We start from the raw sequence: 13,139 nt of genomic DNA, 5'->3' as shown, positions 1-13,139 counted from the left end.
GTTCTAGCAAAAGCCGAAAATGTCAAAAACAGCTGTGAACGTTTTGTTTAAGGGTTAACAAGTAATCTTAATGACCAAGATTTGTTTCGACAGTTACATTTTTGTTGCAATGTGTTGAATTTTTGTACATTTTATGTAACTCTCTTGTAAGCCATCAACTTATGGTGATATGATAAAAGATCATTAAAGTCGATAAAAAAGATTTTACCAAATATATGCACATTTTCAAAATCTCTCAAACAAATTTTTCTATCAAATACAGGTAACTCTGACAGAGTGGAGTGCTTTTTACATTTGTTTTGCTCGCGTCATTCTTTGCTTCTTCTGCTCCATGCAAAACCATTCACAGTAGTAGCTCAATTATGTGTCATTCAATAGCCGTCACTCCCTTTCATTTTCTCTATTGTTTGAGTCTAAATTTGCAGTTGTGCATAGTTTTCTAAAAAAATCTAATTAATTTCTTGTGCATACCAATTAAATAACTAATAGCTCTGCCTCTAAACATTTAACTAAACGTGAACTGTATAGAAATGGATTAAAAATTGTGTTTTCTGTACCAGGCTAAAGTTAGCTAGATGTAAGGTTGCAGCGAAATGAAATTTTTAATAATGACGTAGAAATTGAAATTTTATGAGTGTTGAATATATAAAACAAGATTGCTAGATATAATCAAAGTTTATGAGTGCTAACCAGTTTGTAACTACCACTGGAAAAGTGAACTAATAAAATGAGTAAGCCAGAAACTGATTCGGATAGTTCTGAGGAGTTTTTCGACGCGGAGGATTCAACGCCAAATCGTCTATCGACATTAAGGTTTGTATACTAGGTGCGGGTTTTGAGATGTTTGATAATACTCGTAGAAGATGTTTTCACATGAAAACAAACAAATTATTTTTGATCAACTTAATATTAACATTTTTAATGGTATATTCTTTCTCGCAGTCGGAAATGTAAGATATCACTTGATGGCGCACAGGCGCAGGATGGATTTATATTCCCTGAACCTGCTGTGCGTGTAAACCCTTCATCTGACAGCGATGCAACTCCAATAGGCGGTGTAACACCAGCTACCAGCAGTCCGACAAGCAGTCTCAGCTTGGGTGTGCGCGGTCCCAAGCAAGACATGTTTGTCGAACCTAAACCCGTACTGGTAAGAAATTATATTTTATTAACAATTGACTTAGCCGAAAAAATAAACTTTCTTTAAGTTGTTGGATTGATTCGTTTATGTCGTTATTTGCATGCAATTGTTTTAATTAAGTTTATGTTTGGCAGTTTGTTTGTAAATCTACTAGTTGGTCAAATATATTTATATATATTTTTTACTAAAATTATTATAAATAGAAAATGTAAAAGACTTGCAAGCACAACCAGTATATAAATTAGTTATTGAAGTGCTCCCGATTTCACTTTCAAAACCATATTCGAATACTTGCGATGGGTCTTACATAAATTAACAGTTTTGTTATTTCACCCATTACTTCGATATGTTTTATAATTGATTGATGCCACTTTTATTAAGCTGTCGGCAGCCAGCCGTTCGTGATAATAAATATAAATTAGCATAGAAGTAAGGCAACTTTCTTTGTGTAATATAGCGGCAGGTGTTTACAAGCTGCATATACAAGTTAAAATTAAAATTTCGTTTAAAATTGAATACCATCATTTAACGCTCAAACCATTCGACGTTAAATTTATTGTATACCAAAAATAAACATATTGACGCCGGGTGCGACTAAAAAAAATCTTATCATTTAATGAGTGCAATTATGTCATGGCTACGTTTTCGTTTACATACTTGAACTCGCATTTGATAAGATATAATTTATACGTACATATGTATGTACATACAAATTTCTTGTTTGTGTGATTGTATATTTTCACTTCGCCTTCTTTACGGGCGTAGACACCGCATACGAGGTTATAGCCGAGTATAAGTATATTCTAAATAATTACTTAAAAACGCTTGATTAATTGAAATGATTTTCAAAAGAAATTTGTGACAAAAAGGAACACTGAGTTGTTGGAATACAAAAAAGCCTTTGTTGTTGTTTTACTGTATTAAATTTTAGTGAAATTTAGTACGCATCCTTTTTCCCCAAGAAGTGGTTTTACAAATTGATCGATCAAACTCCAATCCTTGTTTGGAAATTGTTTTTTTTTTCAAGTTGTCTTCACAAAATTTGGCATTGATTATTATCAAAGGCAACGGTATAATCTACAAAAAAAAAATTTCAGAAAGAAATACTTTTGCATATAGCTGTCATACAAACTGGTACATCAAAATCAAGTTCTTGTGTGAAATCTTTTGTATTTGTAAAAGTGTATTTATGTGTCACCAAAGTTAACGTTTTTCTTTTTCTGTATGACGAAAGTGGAATTTTTAACAACAACAATGTGAAAGGAGTGTTTACGATCGCAATGCATATATTTGTTATTATTAATTTTGATTGTAGAAAAAACTGGAAATTTGTTTAAAAAATGCGTTTAAGTATAATATACTCACGTAATAACTTTGTGTAAATTAATATTTATGTTTTATTTTAAAATATATTTTTCGTTCATAATCAGTGTAATCACTGAATATAATTATAACTTTTATTCATTGTTAATTTGTTCCTTTGTTCGCTTGCTAATTGTAGATATTTTTCTTATGTTGTTTAAATTCAGTTATTGTATTATAATTTTATTTACGATTTCTTTTTTATTTTCATATCCTCTTTCGAAATCATGTAACAAACAAAACAACAATGACCAAATTCGTAACGTAGTTTGGTAGGCAGCGCTTTCACGAATTGCGTCAATGCATGCAAAATGATGAAGATGATAATCCTGGAAACACACTCACACCTGATTCTCAGGTATTATCACAAACTGTTTTTACTTTCAATTACTTAATTTATTTATTATTATACAAATCTAATAACTTAATTATTAATAATCACACACTTACTTGTACCGATGCAATATTAACTATTTATGTCACTTATTTAGCATAACTTTCTAATCAATTTCATATATTTCATATGAGGTTTGTGTTTTAAGAAAATTGATTTTTAATAGCAACTTAAATTAGCAAAGTTACACAATATCAAAAATATGGTTTAATTTCAAGTCAAATTTTACAAACCTCATATTCTTGAACGGAACTTATTTCAGTTATGAACAGTAATTGTATATATTTCCATATATTCATTTTAAATACAGAATAGTTCTACAGATGGCGTTTTTACGAATCGCACGACGCATCCGTTCAAGGTGATAGAGAATGACACCATGAGCATACAAAGTATGACCTCATTGGGTCGCGTTGGTCGCATACTAGCAGGAAATATTGATCCATCAGGTATGTCTGTTTCGCTAATCGTTTTGTGCAGTTACTGATTTCTAGCTTTCTTATTACAGCTATGAGCGTGGACCGTGAGTCGCTAGCTGCATATTCTACCGCTTCTACGAATTCACATCAGTTGCAACAACAACAACAAATACAACAGCAGCAACAGCAACAACAAATGTACTTTCAACATTTGCAGCAACAGCAACAACAACAGCAGCAACAACTACAGCAAAATTTGGGTATTATGGCACCATCCACCAGTAATAATTTGGCGGCTTTGGTTGAGCAACAAAATGCTGCGGCTGCGGCAGCTGCTGCTGCAGCGGCAGCACCTCGTGCCAGTAATGCGTCACGCATGAACAACAAATACAATACGACACCATCGCCATCACCAACGCATAGCCAAACATCCACAACAACAATTGGTGCTGCTGCAGGTGCTGCAACAAGGCCGGCTGGCGATAGCAAGATAATTTTTCAAGAGCCTGATGTGATTGCGAGCACCAAATTAGCACATTCGAAAACAACAGATTCGATCACTTCAAGCGGACCGATTGCGCCACCGCGACGCAAGAAAAAGTCCCGCAAGTCAACCAGTTCCTCGGATCAGTACAGTTTGAATGAGGCGATGCATACGTCCGGTGCTCCGGACACGGAAGATACCGACAGTGATACACGTTCCGTGAAGAGTGTGCTCGATGTACAACAGAAGTTGCGCGATGACATTGCCGAGGAAATTGACCGCTCTTGGAAAGAGAAAAATGCGATGGCAAGCGCGAATGCTGGCACTGTACCTATCGGCACAGCAACAATAAATAGCTCAGCGTTGCATATGTCTGTGGCTGGAGGCCGAACACACAGTATTGGCATGAATGCGCTCACAATGGGCATTACCAATATACCTTTAGGTCCAGCCATGACTATGGCAACGTCAACGGGCATCGCATCGGCATCCATTGCATCGCTGGCACAAACTTCCACATGCAACACACGGCCTGTCACTACAGCCACTGTGGGCGGTTCTATAAATCGTATTTCACATTCGCTAGGCAATAGTTCAACATCGGTTTACTCGAAGCCTAGTCCATCGAATTCGGCAAAAAGCAATTCTGCACCTGGACGTGTTAGATACTTGTATGTAATCAAGATTTTTAAAAAAACTACATAAATGTTATGCCTTAAAATAAGTTATGCTGCTGGTTTTATTTACAGCTCTATTGATCCCTCACAAGGTCTCAATCTATATAAGGCCACACAAGGTGGTTGTGTCGTTAAGCCACGCGACGAGGCGTGCAATAAAGCTGAGGGTCCCACGCAAGAGGAGATCAAGCGCATCGAACAAATTCTGATGGATGACGGTGCTCGTCCCATTTTGGCTGGCACAGGTTCGAACAGTTTGGGTAGCGCCACAAGGTAAGCAATTTCAACGATCTTGGAATAATAGTTTTATTGCTTAAAGTTATGGGAATTAAAGTAATGTTCAAACAATTCAAAACTAGTGAAATTAGCCAAATGTGCGCAGACAAAGATTAGATATTCTTGGCATTTGCAGGAATTGTGAACGCTAAATATTTCTAAATTTTAATTATAAAAAATTTTGCATACGAAATCTACAGTTATTATTAGACTTAGTTCTGAACCCTTTGTGTGCATTCCGGGCACAAACAAATTAAGTTTAATTAACATAATCTGTAAAACTTGAAATATCTACCATAAAGCTAACTTAACGGTGAAAAGGTATGGACCGATATCACTAAACTTTGGCAGCATATCACTTTATGCTAAGCGAACTGTTTTTACTTATTTTTATTAAATTAACATATACCACATACTATCCCGATTTATAGGTTAGAAGCCAATTATTTCAAGGATTTCCATTTAATTTCTTTAAGATATTTTATAAATTATTGATTAAATATCTTTAGATTGAATTATATCACATATTTACCTATTTATTTTATATATATATATTTTTAAATTTTTATAATTTAAATTAAAAAGTAAAATATTTACATGTATTTATTTACGTATTTAAACTGTGAAACAAATGAAAAATTTTAGGCATTTATAAAAGCTTTTTACATTGTAAACAGGCTGACAAGACAGTATTAGGGTAGCGAATTTTCCAAAAAGTTTTAAATTTCTAATTCAGGATGTTTTTAATTAAACACTGAAAATTGTATATTTTTATCCCAAAATCGTAATTAAAAATTCATGAAAAATATAAATCGTTTGAATGGGTAAGTTTGGTGACCAGTGATTTAGAGTATTAAATATGATGCCTCTGTTCGAGCTCCACTTGAAAATTTAGCACAAAATTAGAGACGCGAAAAAATGTAAATTTTAAAAACTAAAATAACTTTTTTTTGTGTGCTTTTTGTTTGCCACTAAAACTTCAAAAATAAATTTTCAATCCAGGTTTTAGGATTACTTTTTTTTCAATGCGTTATTTGAGATTTTATGAAGTTAATTCAATCATTTATATACTATGAATAGGGTATTTTAAGCTTACCACCAAGTTTTTAACACCCAAAGGAAGCCTGTGGGACCTTACAAAAGATACATACTATATAAAAAATGATCAGCATAACGAGTTGAGTTACTTCAGCCATGTACGACTGTCTTTCCTGGCGTCAGCCTGTATATACACAAATTAGTTCCATAGTTTTTGAGATATCGTTCTGAAATTTTGCACACGTACTTCTCTTCCACAGAAGCTACTCATTTGTCGGAATCGTCGATATCGGACAATTATATCGTCAAGCTCTCATACAATTTTAACGATCGGAATTAAGTGCTTAAATAAAAATTTTTTAATTGATATCTTTAGCAAATTCGGCATGACTTTTTCTCCAAAGCAGCGATCAAAATTAAGTTAAGGCAACCGAAGTTAATGGTTTTTCTTGTTTTAATGCATTATTTGCAACCCTGCACAGTATAGAAAACTTATTGATGATGAAGTTTTCATGCTTTTTTATATTTTATAATTTTTACCATATTATTTTCATAGCACAGCAGTTTTCGCCAGCTAAAATGTAAAATGACGTAACATCAATTTTCATAAGAATATACAAATATATTGTACGATTGAAAACCCCTAATTAAGTTTATGTATTAATTACCTCATTTAACTAAATTAAACTTACAACAATCTTTTCTACGTAATTCTAAAGCGAATCAAACTAATTTATTTACATCCAGCTTAAAGAAAATAAAATAAAAAATTAACAATTGAAAGCAATTTTAAAATCATAACTATAAATATAGGGTAAGAATTATTTCAGAAAATGTATTTGTTTAAAGCGTGGCCGTAAGCTATCTCAGTTAGTTTTAAGTTAAGGTCAATTAAGGAGGATTTAAACCAATAATCGCCAAAACTCATTATTAATCCGCCCAAGCCATTCAAAGCTTTCTAACCATTAATAACATATAGAGGATTTAAATGAACTTTAGTAAATTCTCCAATTCTTACAGCAATCCCTTTGACATATTCATTATATACAAATTGACCACGTTGAAAGGGCCGTGGCACTTGAAGATCAAGTTAGTGTTTCAATTCTGTTTTTTTTTGATCACTTTTTATGGCTCAGAACTCATTCACCACTTCAATGTACATACTTATGGTGCACAAGAGATATATTTGTACATGTAAATAATAATATTTTCGCTGAAATCGCTTCTTATAGCTTCACTAACATACATACATACATACTTGTGTATTTTGCCCACTTTTTATCGAACGTCTTGAGCAATTAGACTTTGCTAAAGTTCATTTAGATTGCTTAATTAAAATTGATTCTTGCTGTTGTTGTTGTCGTTATTTAAATATACCCCCAACTAATGTCCGACGATTTGTCCTCTTGCAGATATCCCTCTCTTGTGTACCGTGCAAGCAGCGACAAGGAGCGTCGCAAATCCGCTGGCGATGAGGATGTTCTCAAGCAGATGAACATCTATGTGCGTACGCGCACTAGTTCTGGCAAACAATTAACCGATTTTGAAATACTCAAACAGGTTCCCGTCAAAAATTTAGATACCGGTGAGAATATGACATTGTCGGAGGTACGATCGCCACCAGTACCCGAAGGTTGGAATCCATTGTCGTTGCATATACTGAAATTGACGTCACATCTCGAGGTGAACCCAAAGGAATCTGATGAGGAGAGCGTCATTGGTATACCACCATGCAGTGAGGGTCAACCGCCGGATGAGGAGGAGGGCGAAGCGGAGGATGGCAGTCGTTTGAAGAAAAAGACGGCGCGCTTTAAACGTTTCCTCGGTTATACTGTGCGCAAGACGGTGGACAAGGCTAAATCGCTGGCGTCTGAGGTGTCACATGCGCGGCACAAAGAGGACGTTGCCGATATAACGGATGTCATGAATCCGGAGGCGAATATCAAAATAAAAGCGTCATCTACGAATAAGGGACCATATGAATTTACTAAATTGCAACATGTACAGGTTGGTAGCGCTTTGAATGGTGGAAAATGGTGTGGTTATGTAAGCTTGTTTTCTCTGCTTTTCTGAAGGACTTGTATGGCGAACACACCGGTGCTGTTTGGTGCATGAAATTCAGCTCTTGCGGTCGTCTTTTAGCGACCGCTGGTCAAGACAAAGTGCTACGCATATGGGTACTAAAAGACGCCTATCCTTTCTTCCAAGTAAGTGCGCTTTTTTGTTAGTAAGCCTTATGTGCTTCATTTGCTTATATTCACATTGTTTCACAGGATATGCGTACCAAATACAATGCGGATCAGAAATCATCGCCTACACCCTCACAAGAATCGCTTGTGTCGCAACATTCGGAGGAGGCGATCGCCATGGCGGCCGCGGCTGAGAAATGCACCGGCCCATTTATGCCGAAAGCATTCTGCACGTATATTGGACACACCTCGGACTTGCTGGACGTGTCGTGGTCAAAGAACTATTTCATACTGTCTAGCTCGATGGATAAGACTGTACGTTTGTGGCATATATCGCGCAAGGAGTGCCTCTGCTGCTTTCAACACATTGACTTTGTCACGGCAATTGCTTTTCATCCGCGCGACGATCGCTATTTCCTAAGCGGCAGTTTGGATGGCAAATTGCGCTTATGGAATATACCAGACAAGAAGGTGGCACTGTGGAACGAAGTGGACGGTCAAACTAAATTAATTACGGCGGCGAATTTTTGTCAAAATGGACAATTCGCTGTAGTCGGCTCGTATGATGGACGTTGTATTTTCTACAACACAGATCAGCTGAAATATCACACACAGATACATGTGCGTTCAACGCGTGGCAAAAATCGCATTGGACGCAAAATAAGTGGCATCGAGCCGATGCCGGGCGAGGACAAGATACTCGTCACGTCCAATGACAGCCGTGTGCGCTTGTATGATTTGCGTGACTTAAATTTATCCTGCAAATATAAAGGATATCTGAATGTTTCGTCGCAAATCAAGGCCTCCTTCAGTCACGATGGCAAGTATATAATTGCTGGCTCGGAAAATCAGTGCATATATATTTGGAAAACGAATCACGATTACTCGAAACTAAGCTCGGTGAGTAGTAGACGAAGGCGACTAGACTACTCAACTGCAAAATTAGTATAATTATAATAATGTTTTCTTGAACTTTTCAGGTGCGCCGCGATCGCAGTGACTTTTGGGAGGGCATTAAGGCGCACAATGCGACAGTCACTTGCGCTATTTTTGCGCCACATCCAGAGGCCATCATAAAATCGGAGCCCGACGAAATTGGACACAGCGAAAAGGTTAGCTAGTCCTTGATACGTGTTGCTAATATATTTTTTTTTATTAAATTTTCAAGTTGTTGGCGCTGAAAATTAAAACTTTAAAACAAATATTTAATTAAAGTTTTATTTTTAGTGAAAATATAGTTTTTTTTTAATTTAATAGTAAAATTAAAATTTCAAATTTGATTTTTAATGAAAGTTGATTTTTTTATATTGGAAAATTTAATTCTCAATTTTATTCATTATTAATTCATTATTTAATTCAAAATTTTTTTGGTATGAAAAATTGTAATTTTTTTTAATTCAATGGAAAAAATTATCATTTTAAATTTAATTTCATTTAATGTTAATTTAATTTTAATTTTTAAACCCCCCATTCTTAGATTAAATATTGAATTTTTAAATACGAGTTTTTGGGACTATAAATTGAAAATTATACAAAGATAAAAATTTAAAACAAATGTTTACATAAAATTTGATTTTGTAATGAAAATTTAATTTTAAATTTAGTTTTTAAACCAAAATTGTTGGGCGAAAAATTATTATTATTTATAATTGAATAGTAAAATTAAAATAAAAATTTGAAAATTTCATTTTTAATGAAAATTTATTTTTTTAAATTTGAAAATTTTATTTTTAATCCAGATAAGAATTGAAAATTTTTAATTAAATTTAATTTTGTAACGAAATCTTAATTTTTAAATTTGAAATTTTATTTTTAAAACCATAATTTTTGGGTCGACAAGTTTTTGTTTTTAATTTAAAAGTAAAATTAAAATTTGAAATTTAAATTTTTAAATTTGAAATATAATTTTTAATGAAAATTTAATCTTTAATGCAAAATTTTTGTTATGAAAAAATTAAAGTTTTATTTTTAATTTAATAGCTAAACTTAAAATTTGAATTTAAAATTTAATTTTTAATTCAAAATTATTTTAATTTAATTGAAAAATTAATACTTAATCTGAAACTTCTTGAGTAAAAAATTGTGAAAATATCATTTAATTTAAAATTTATAGTAACAATTTAAAAAAAATTATTTTTCAAATTAAAAATTTCTGAAATCTGATTAAATCTACATAAATAAGACAAAAAGAGCTAAACCACCTTGATATTTCATTAAAGATAAGCTTACGTTTTTAAAAGATAATCAAAACTCCTTTTTTTAACTCTGGAATTAAATTTTTCTTCAATCTGGTAAAATAAATTTTTAATCCTGTTTTTGAGATATTTTTTCAATACTGTTATTGAGTTTAAAAAATTAAAAATTATTATTATTTAAGATTTTCGGGACAACAAAATAAAAAAAATTTATTGCAATGTTAATTCATTTATTTTTAATGCATTATTTGCCTACCTGCCTTTATTACATTATAACCTCACATTTCAGATGCAAAACCATCAGCCGGATCCGCTTGTCGAGCAGCATAAAAAAGGTTGTGGCTATGTCATGGTTAGCGCCGACTTCAACGGTGCCATTAAAGTGTTTATCAATAAAACAAAGCCGAAACACAGCAGCTTACCGTACACAGCAATCGCAGACTAAGCTTATTTACATATTTAACGCTGAATTTTATAGTTATTGATTAAAACAAAGCTAATAGAAAAAGAAAAAAAAACAAAAACAACAAGAAAAGTGATATTGGTTAAGATGGCAACGGCATTAGCGCCAATTACGAAGTTTAAAACTAAACATTTGTTTCGTCTAATAATAAATGAAGACTAAAACGAAAACTAAAAACGAATACGCCTTTAGGCCCAATTGTGGCAATTAAAGTGAGTTCGTGTGTAGTAATACTATTAATGATAAAATATAAATTATGTAACTATGCCACATGTGGCGCCAGGAGAATTAAGCCTTCTCCAAATTTGTTAAATAATGCACCCTTTCTTATTTCTGCGTTAAACCCAGCATATTTATAACCGATTAAGTATTGTATATTGTCGGAGCTAATATTTATATAAAAAATATATACAAATATTACATGTATTTACTATGTTTTTGTCCGTACTATATTTTAACCTATTTAATTCTGCGCCGTACTGCATTGTATTGTCATGCGAATGTGTTATTATCGATAATAATAGCAACTATAATGTAGCATATCGTTTTCAATTCTTGTAAGTTTTCAAATGTTTGATTTGCTATTGACGAATACACACACACACATACACATACATACTAAGCTAATAAGTATTAATTATTACATTTAGTACACAGGTGGACTAGTCTCGAAGCAATACAGAACAAACACATATAAATATTACAATAATTAATTCAAATCGAATTGGGATTAACTAAGAAATGTCAATTCGTTTAGATAGCACATTGCATAGCACTGCATTGCAGATTTGTTTACTAAGTTGTAAAAAAGCCAATTAACTATATGTATATGTATGTATTTATATTGCTAATACGTGTGCATGTAAAGCAGGTGATTATGTGAAGATAAACAAAACATCAAGCAAAATAAAATGCAATTTATTTTATTTACAATAACAAAAAGCATTTTCAACAAACGAATCTAATCTGCGCCAAATGGGGCTACAACTTGTGGATTGATATACATATATTTTTTTAAAAACCGAAGTTTGTCTCGCAATTTGTAACACCCTCGAGAAAACGTTGGACACCCTATAAAGTATATACTTAGTCTTGGCATAAATTCTATTACAAAGCTAACAATGCTTACAGCAAATAAGCACGCGGGTCTGTTCCCACGACAGTCGGATCTAAGTAACGGAGCGGCACTATGCCTCGAAATTATTCCAAGAATGTTTTCTGCCGCTACGACAACAACAACAAATGCACAGGTAAAGTGCCGTTATTTTTAATGATTTTAATGCCGTCTTCTTCTTTATTGTTGTTGTTGTTGTCATTATTGCACGGGTACCTCATCCCCGTTAGGATGGTAAGAATTAAATAGGTTTTCATTCTACGAGGTCGGACCAGAGTGTCTATTTTTTGGCGTAGACACTGCTTACGAGGTTATAACCGAGTTTACAACAGCGCGCCAGTCGCTCTTCCTCTTCGCTGTTTGGCGCTAATTGGAGATTCCTTCTCCAGCTGGTCTTTCCAACGGAGTGTAGGGCTTCCTCTTCCTCTACCTTTCCCGGAGGGAGCTGTGTCAAAACTCTCAGAGCTAGAGTGTATTTTCATCCAATCGGACGACATGACCTAGCCAGCGTAGCCGCTGTCTTTTAATTCGCTGAACTATGTCAATGTCGTTGTATAACTCGTACAGCTCATCGTTCTATCGACTGCGATATTCGCCGTTGGCAATGCGGAAAAACTCAACGCTAACTCATCAGCTGTTGTCATCGTCCATGCCTCTGCACCATTTAGCAGGACGGGGATGATGACTAACTTGCAGAATGTGGTCTTTGTTTGTCGAGAGAGGACTTTCTCTCATCCGAAGCGGTTTTGTCCTTTTCATAGTGGGTATTTTTTTACGTGGCGGTTCCCAAACCCCAGCGCCGACAGACCTAATATATGTTCTACGTGCACTGAGTCCCCGCATGACTCTAACAACCTCCTAGTAGCGTCGGACCTGTTAAATGCTTTTGATAAGGTTAACCACATAATGTTACTAGATGATTTTATTCCCTTTTGGCTTAGCAGATGAACTACGAATTATCTGAGCGATGATCAACATTCTACTCTGCAAAAAATCTCACACTGTCGGTTAATAAATCAACAGTGGTTCTATTCTTGTGTGTAAATTGTAAATTAACTTATTTGCCGATAGTGGCAATATTTCATCAGTTAGCTATCACAAAGATTTGACAATTTGCACTTCGCGTACGGCCACGATTGCGATCAATATACTGAGCCACAACATCATCCTCGTAGTGCTGATAATACTTGATGAAAAAACAAAAAGAGATTGTTGCCTATATGAGTATACAAGGCAATCTACCGGTCGGCCCTAAACTACGTCTCGATATCGTCGTGGGCAACTAAGTTAGGGGCACTTTAGGTTATGAGATCGATCCTCAGCATAAAACAACAGTAAGTTGTGATACCTAAAACCGGATACAAATGTCTCCTGGTTCGCCGAACGT

At 34.2% G+C, this 13,139-nt stretch overlaps 1 protein-coding gene across 7 annotated transcripts; it reads left to right on the top strand.

The window, feature by feature from the left end:
* The first annotated feature begins 381 nt into the window (after positions 1 to 381).
* Positions 382 to 11,550, top strand: LOC126751321 (uncharacterized). 7 transcript variants are annotated; one of them, XM_050461498.1, is made up of 13 exons: positions 382 to 813; positions 943 to 1,150; positions 2,772 to 2,861; positions 3,208 to 3,346; positions 3,406 to 4,471; positions 4,526 to 4,750; positions 6,812 to 6,880; positions 7,204 to 7,294; positions 7,352 to 7,798; positions 7,867 to 7,998; positions 8,065 to 8,880; positions 8,961 to 9,092; positions 10,465 to 11,550. In XM_050461498.1, exons 1-13 carry the CDS (start codon positions 728 to 730, stop codon positions 10,618 to 10,620), a joined length of 3,657 nt encoding a protein of 1,218 aa, XP_050317455.1. In that variant the 5' UTR covers positions 382 to 727; the 3' UTR covers positions 10,621 to 11,550. The 7 variants fall into 7 exon arrangements, with proteins under 7 accessions (XP_050317455.1, XP_050317453.1, XP_050317457.1 ...); XM_050461496.1 differs by having other exon boundaries at positions 7,204 to 7,798; XM_050461497.1 differs by having other exon boundaries at positions 383 to 813; positions 4,550 to 4,750; positions 7,204 to 7,798.
* The last annotated feature ends 1,589 nt before the right edge of the window (positions 11,551 to 13,139 follow it).

The sequence above is a fragment of the Bactrocera neohumeralis genome, chromosome 2 (genome assembly GCF_024586455.1).
Source record: "Bactrocera neohumeralis isolate Rockhampton chromosome 2, APGP_CSIRO_Bneo_wtdbg2-racon-allhic-juicebox.fasta_v2, whole genome shotgun sequence".
In the NCBI taxonomy this organism is placed as follows: domain Eukaryota; kingdom Metazoa; phylum Arthropoda; class Insecta; order Diptera; family Tephritidae; genus Bactrocera; species Bactrocera neohumeralis.
This window is presented reverse-complemented; position numbering and strand designations above follow the sequence as displayed.

Bases quoted from the DNA above. Each gene is read 5' to 3' on its own strand.
- LOC126751321 (XM_050461496.1), top strand. From the start codon at position 728: ATGAGTAAGCCAGAAACTGATTCGGATAGTTCTGAGGAGTTTTTCGAC. The intron at 6,881-7,203 runs GTTAGTGTTTCA...GTCCTCTTGCAG, and splicing joins CCGTGGCACTTGAAGATCAA to ATATCCCTCTCTTGTGTACC. The intron at 9,093-10,464 runs GTTAGCTAGTCC...CTCACATTTCAG, and splicing joins AAATTGGACACAGCGAAAAG to ATGCAAAACCATCAGCCGGA.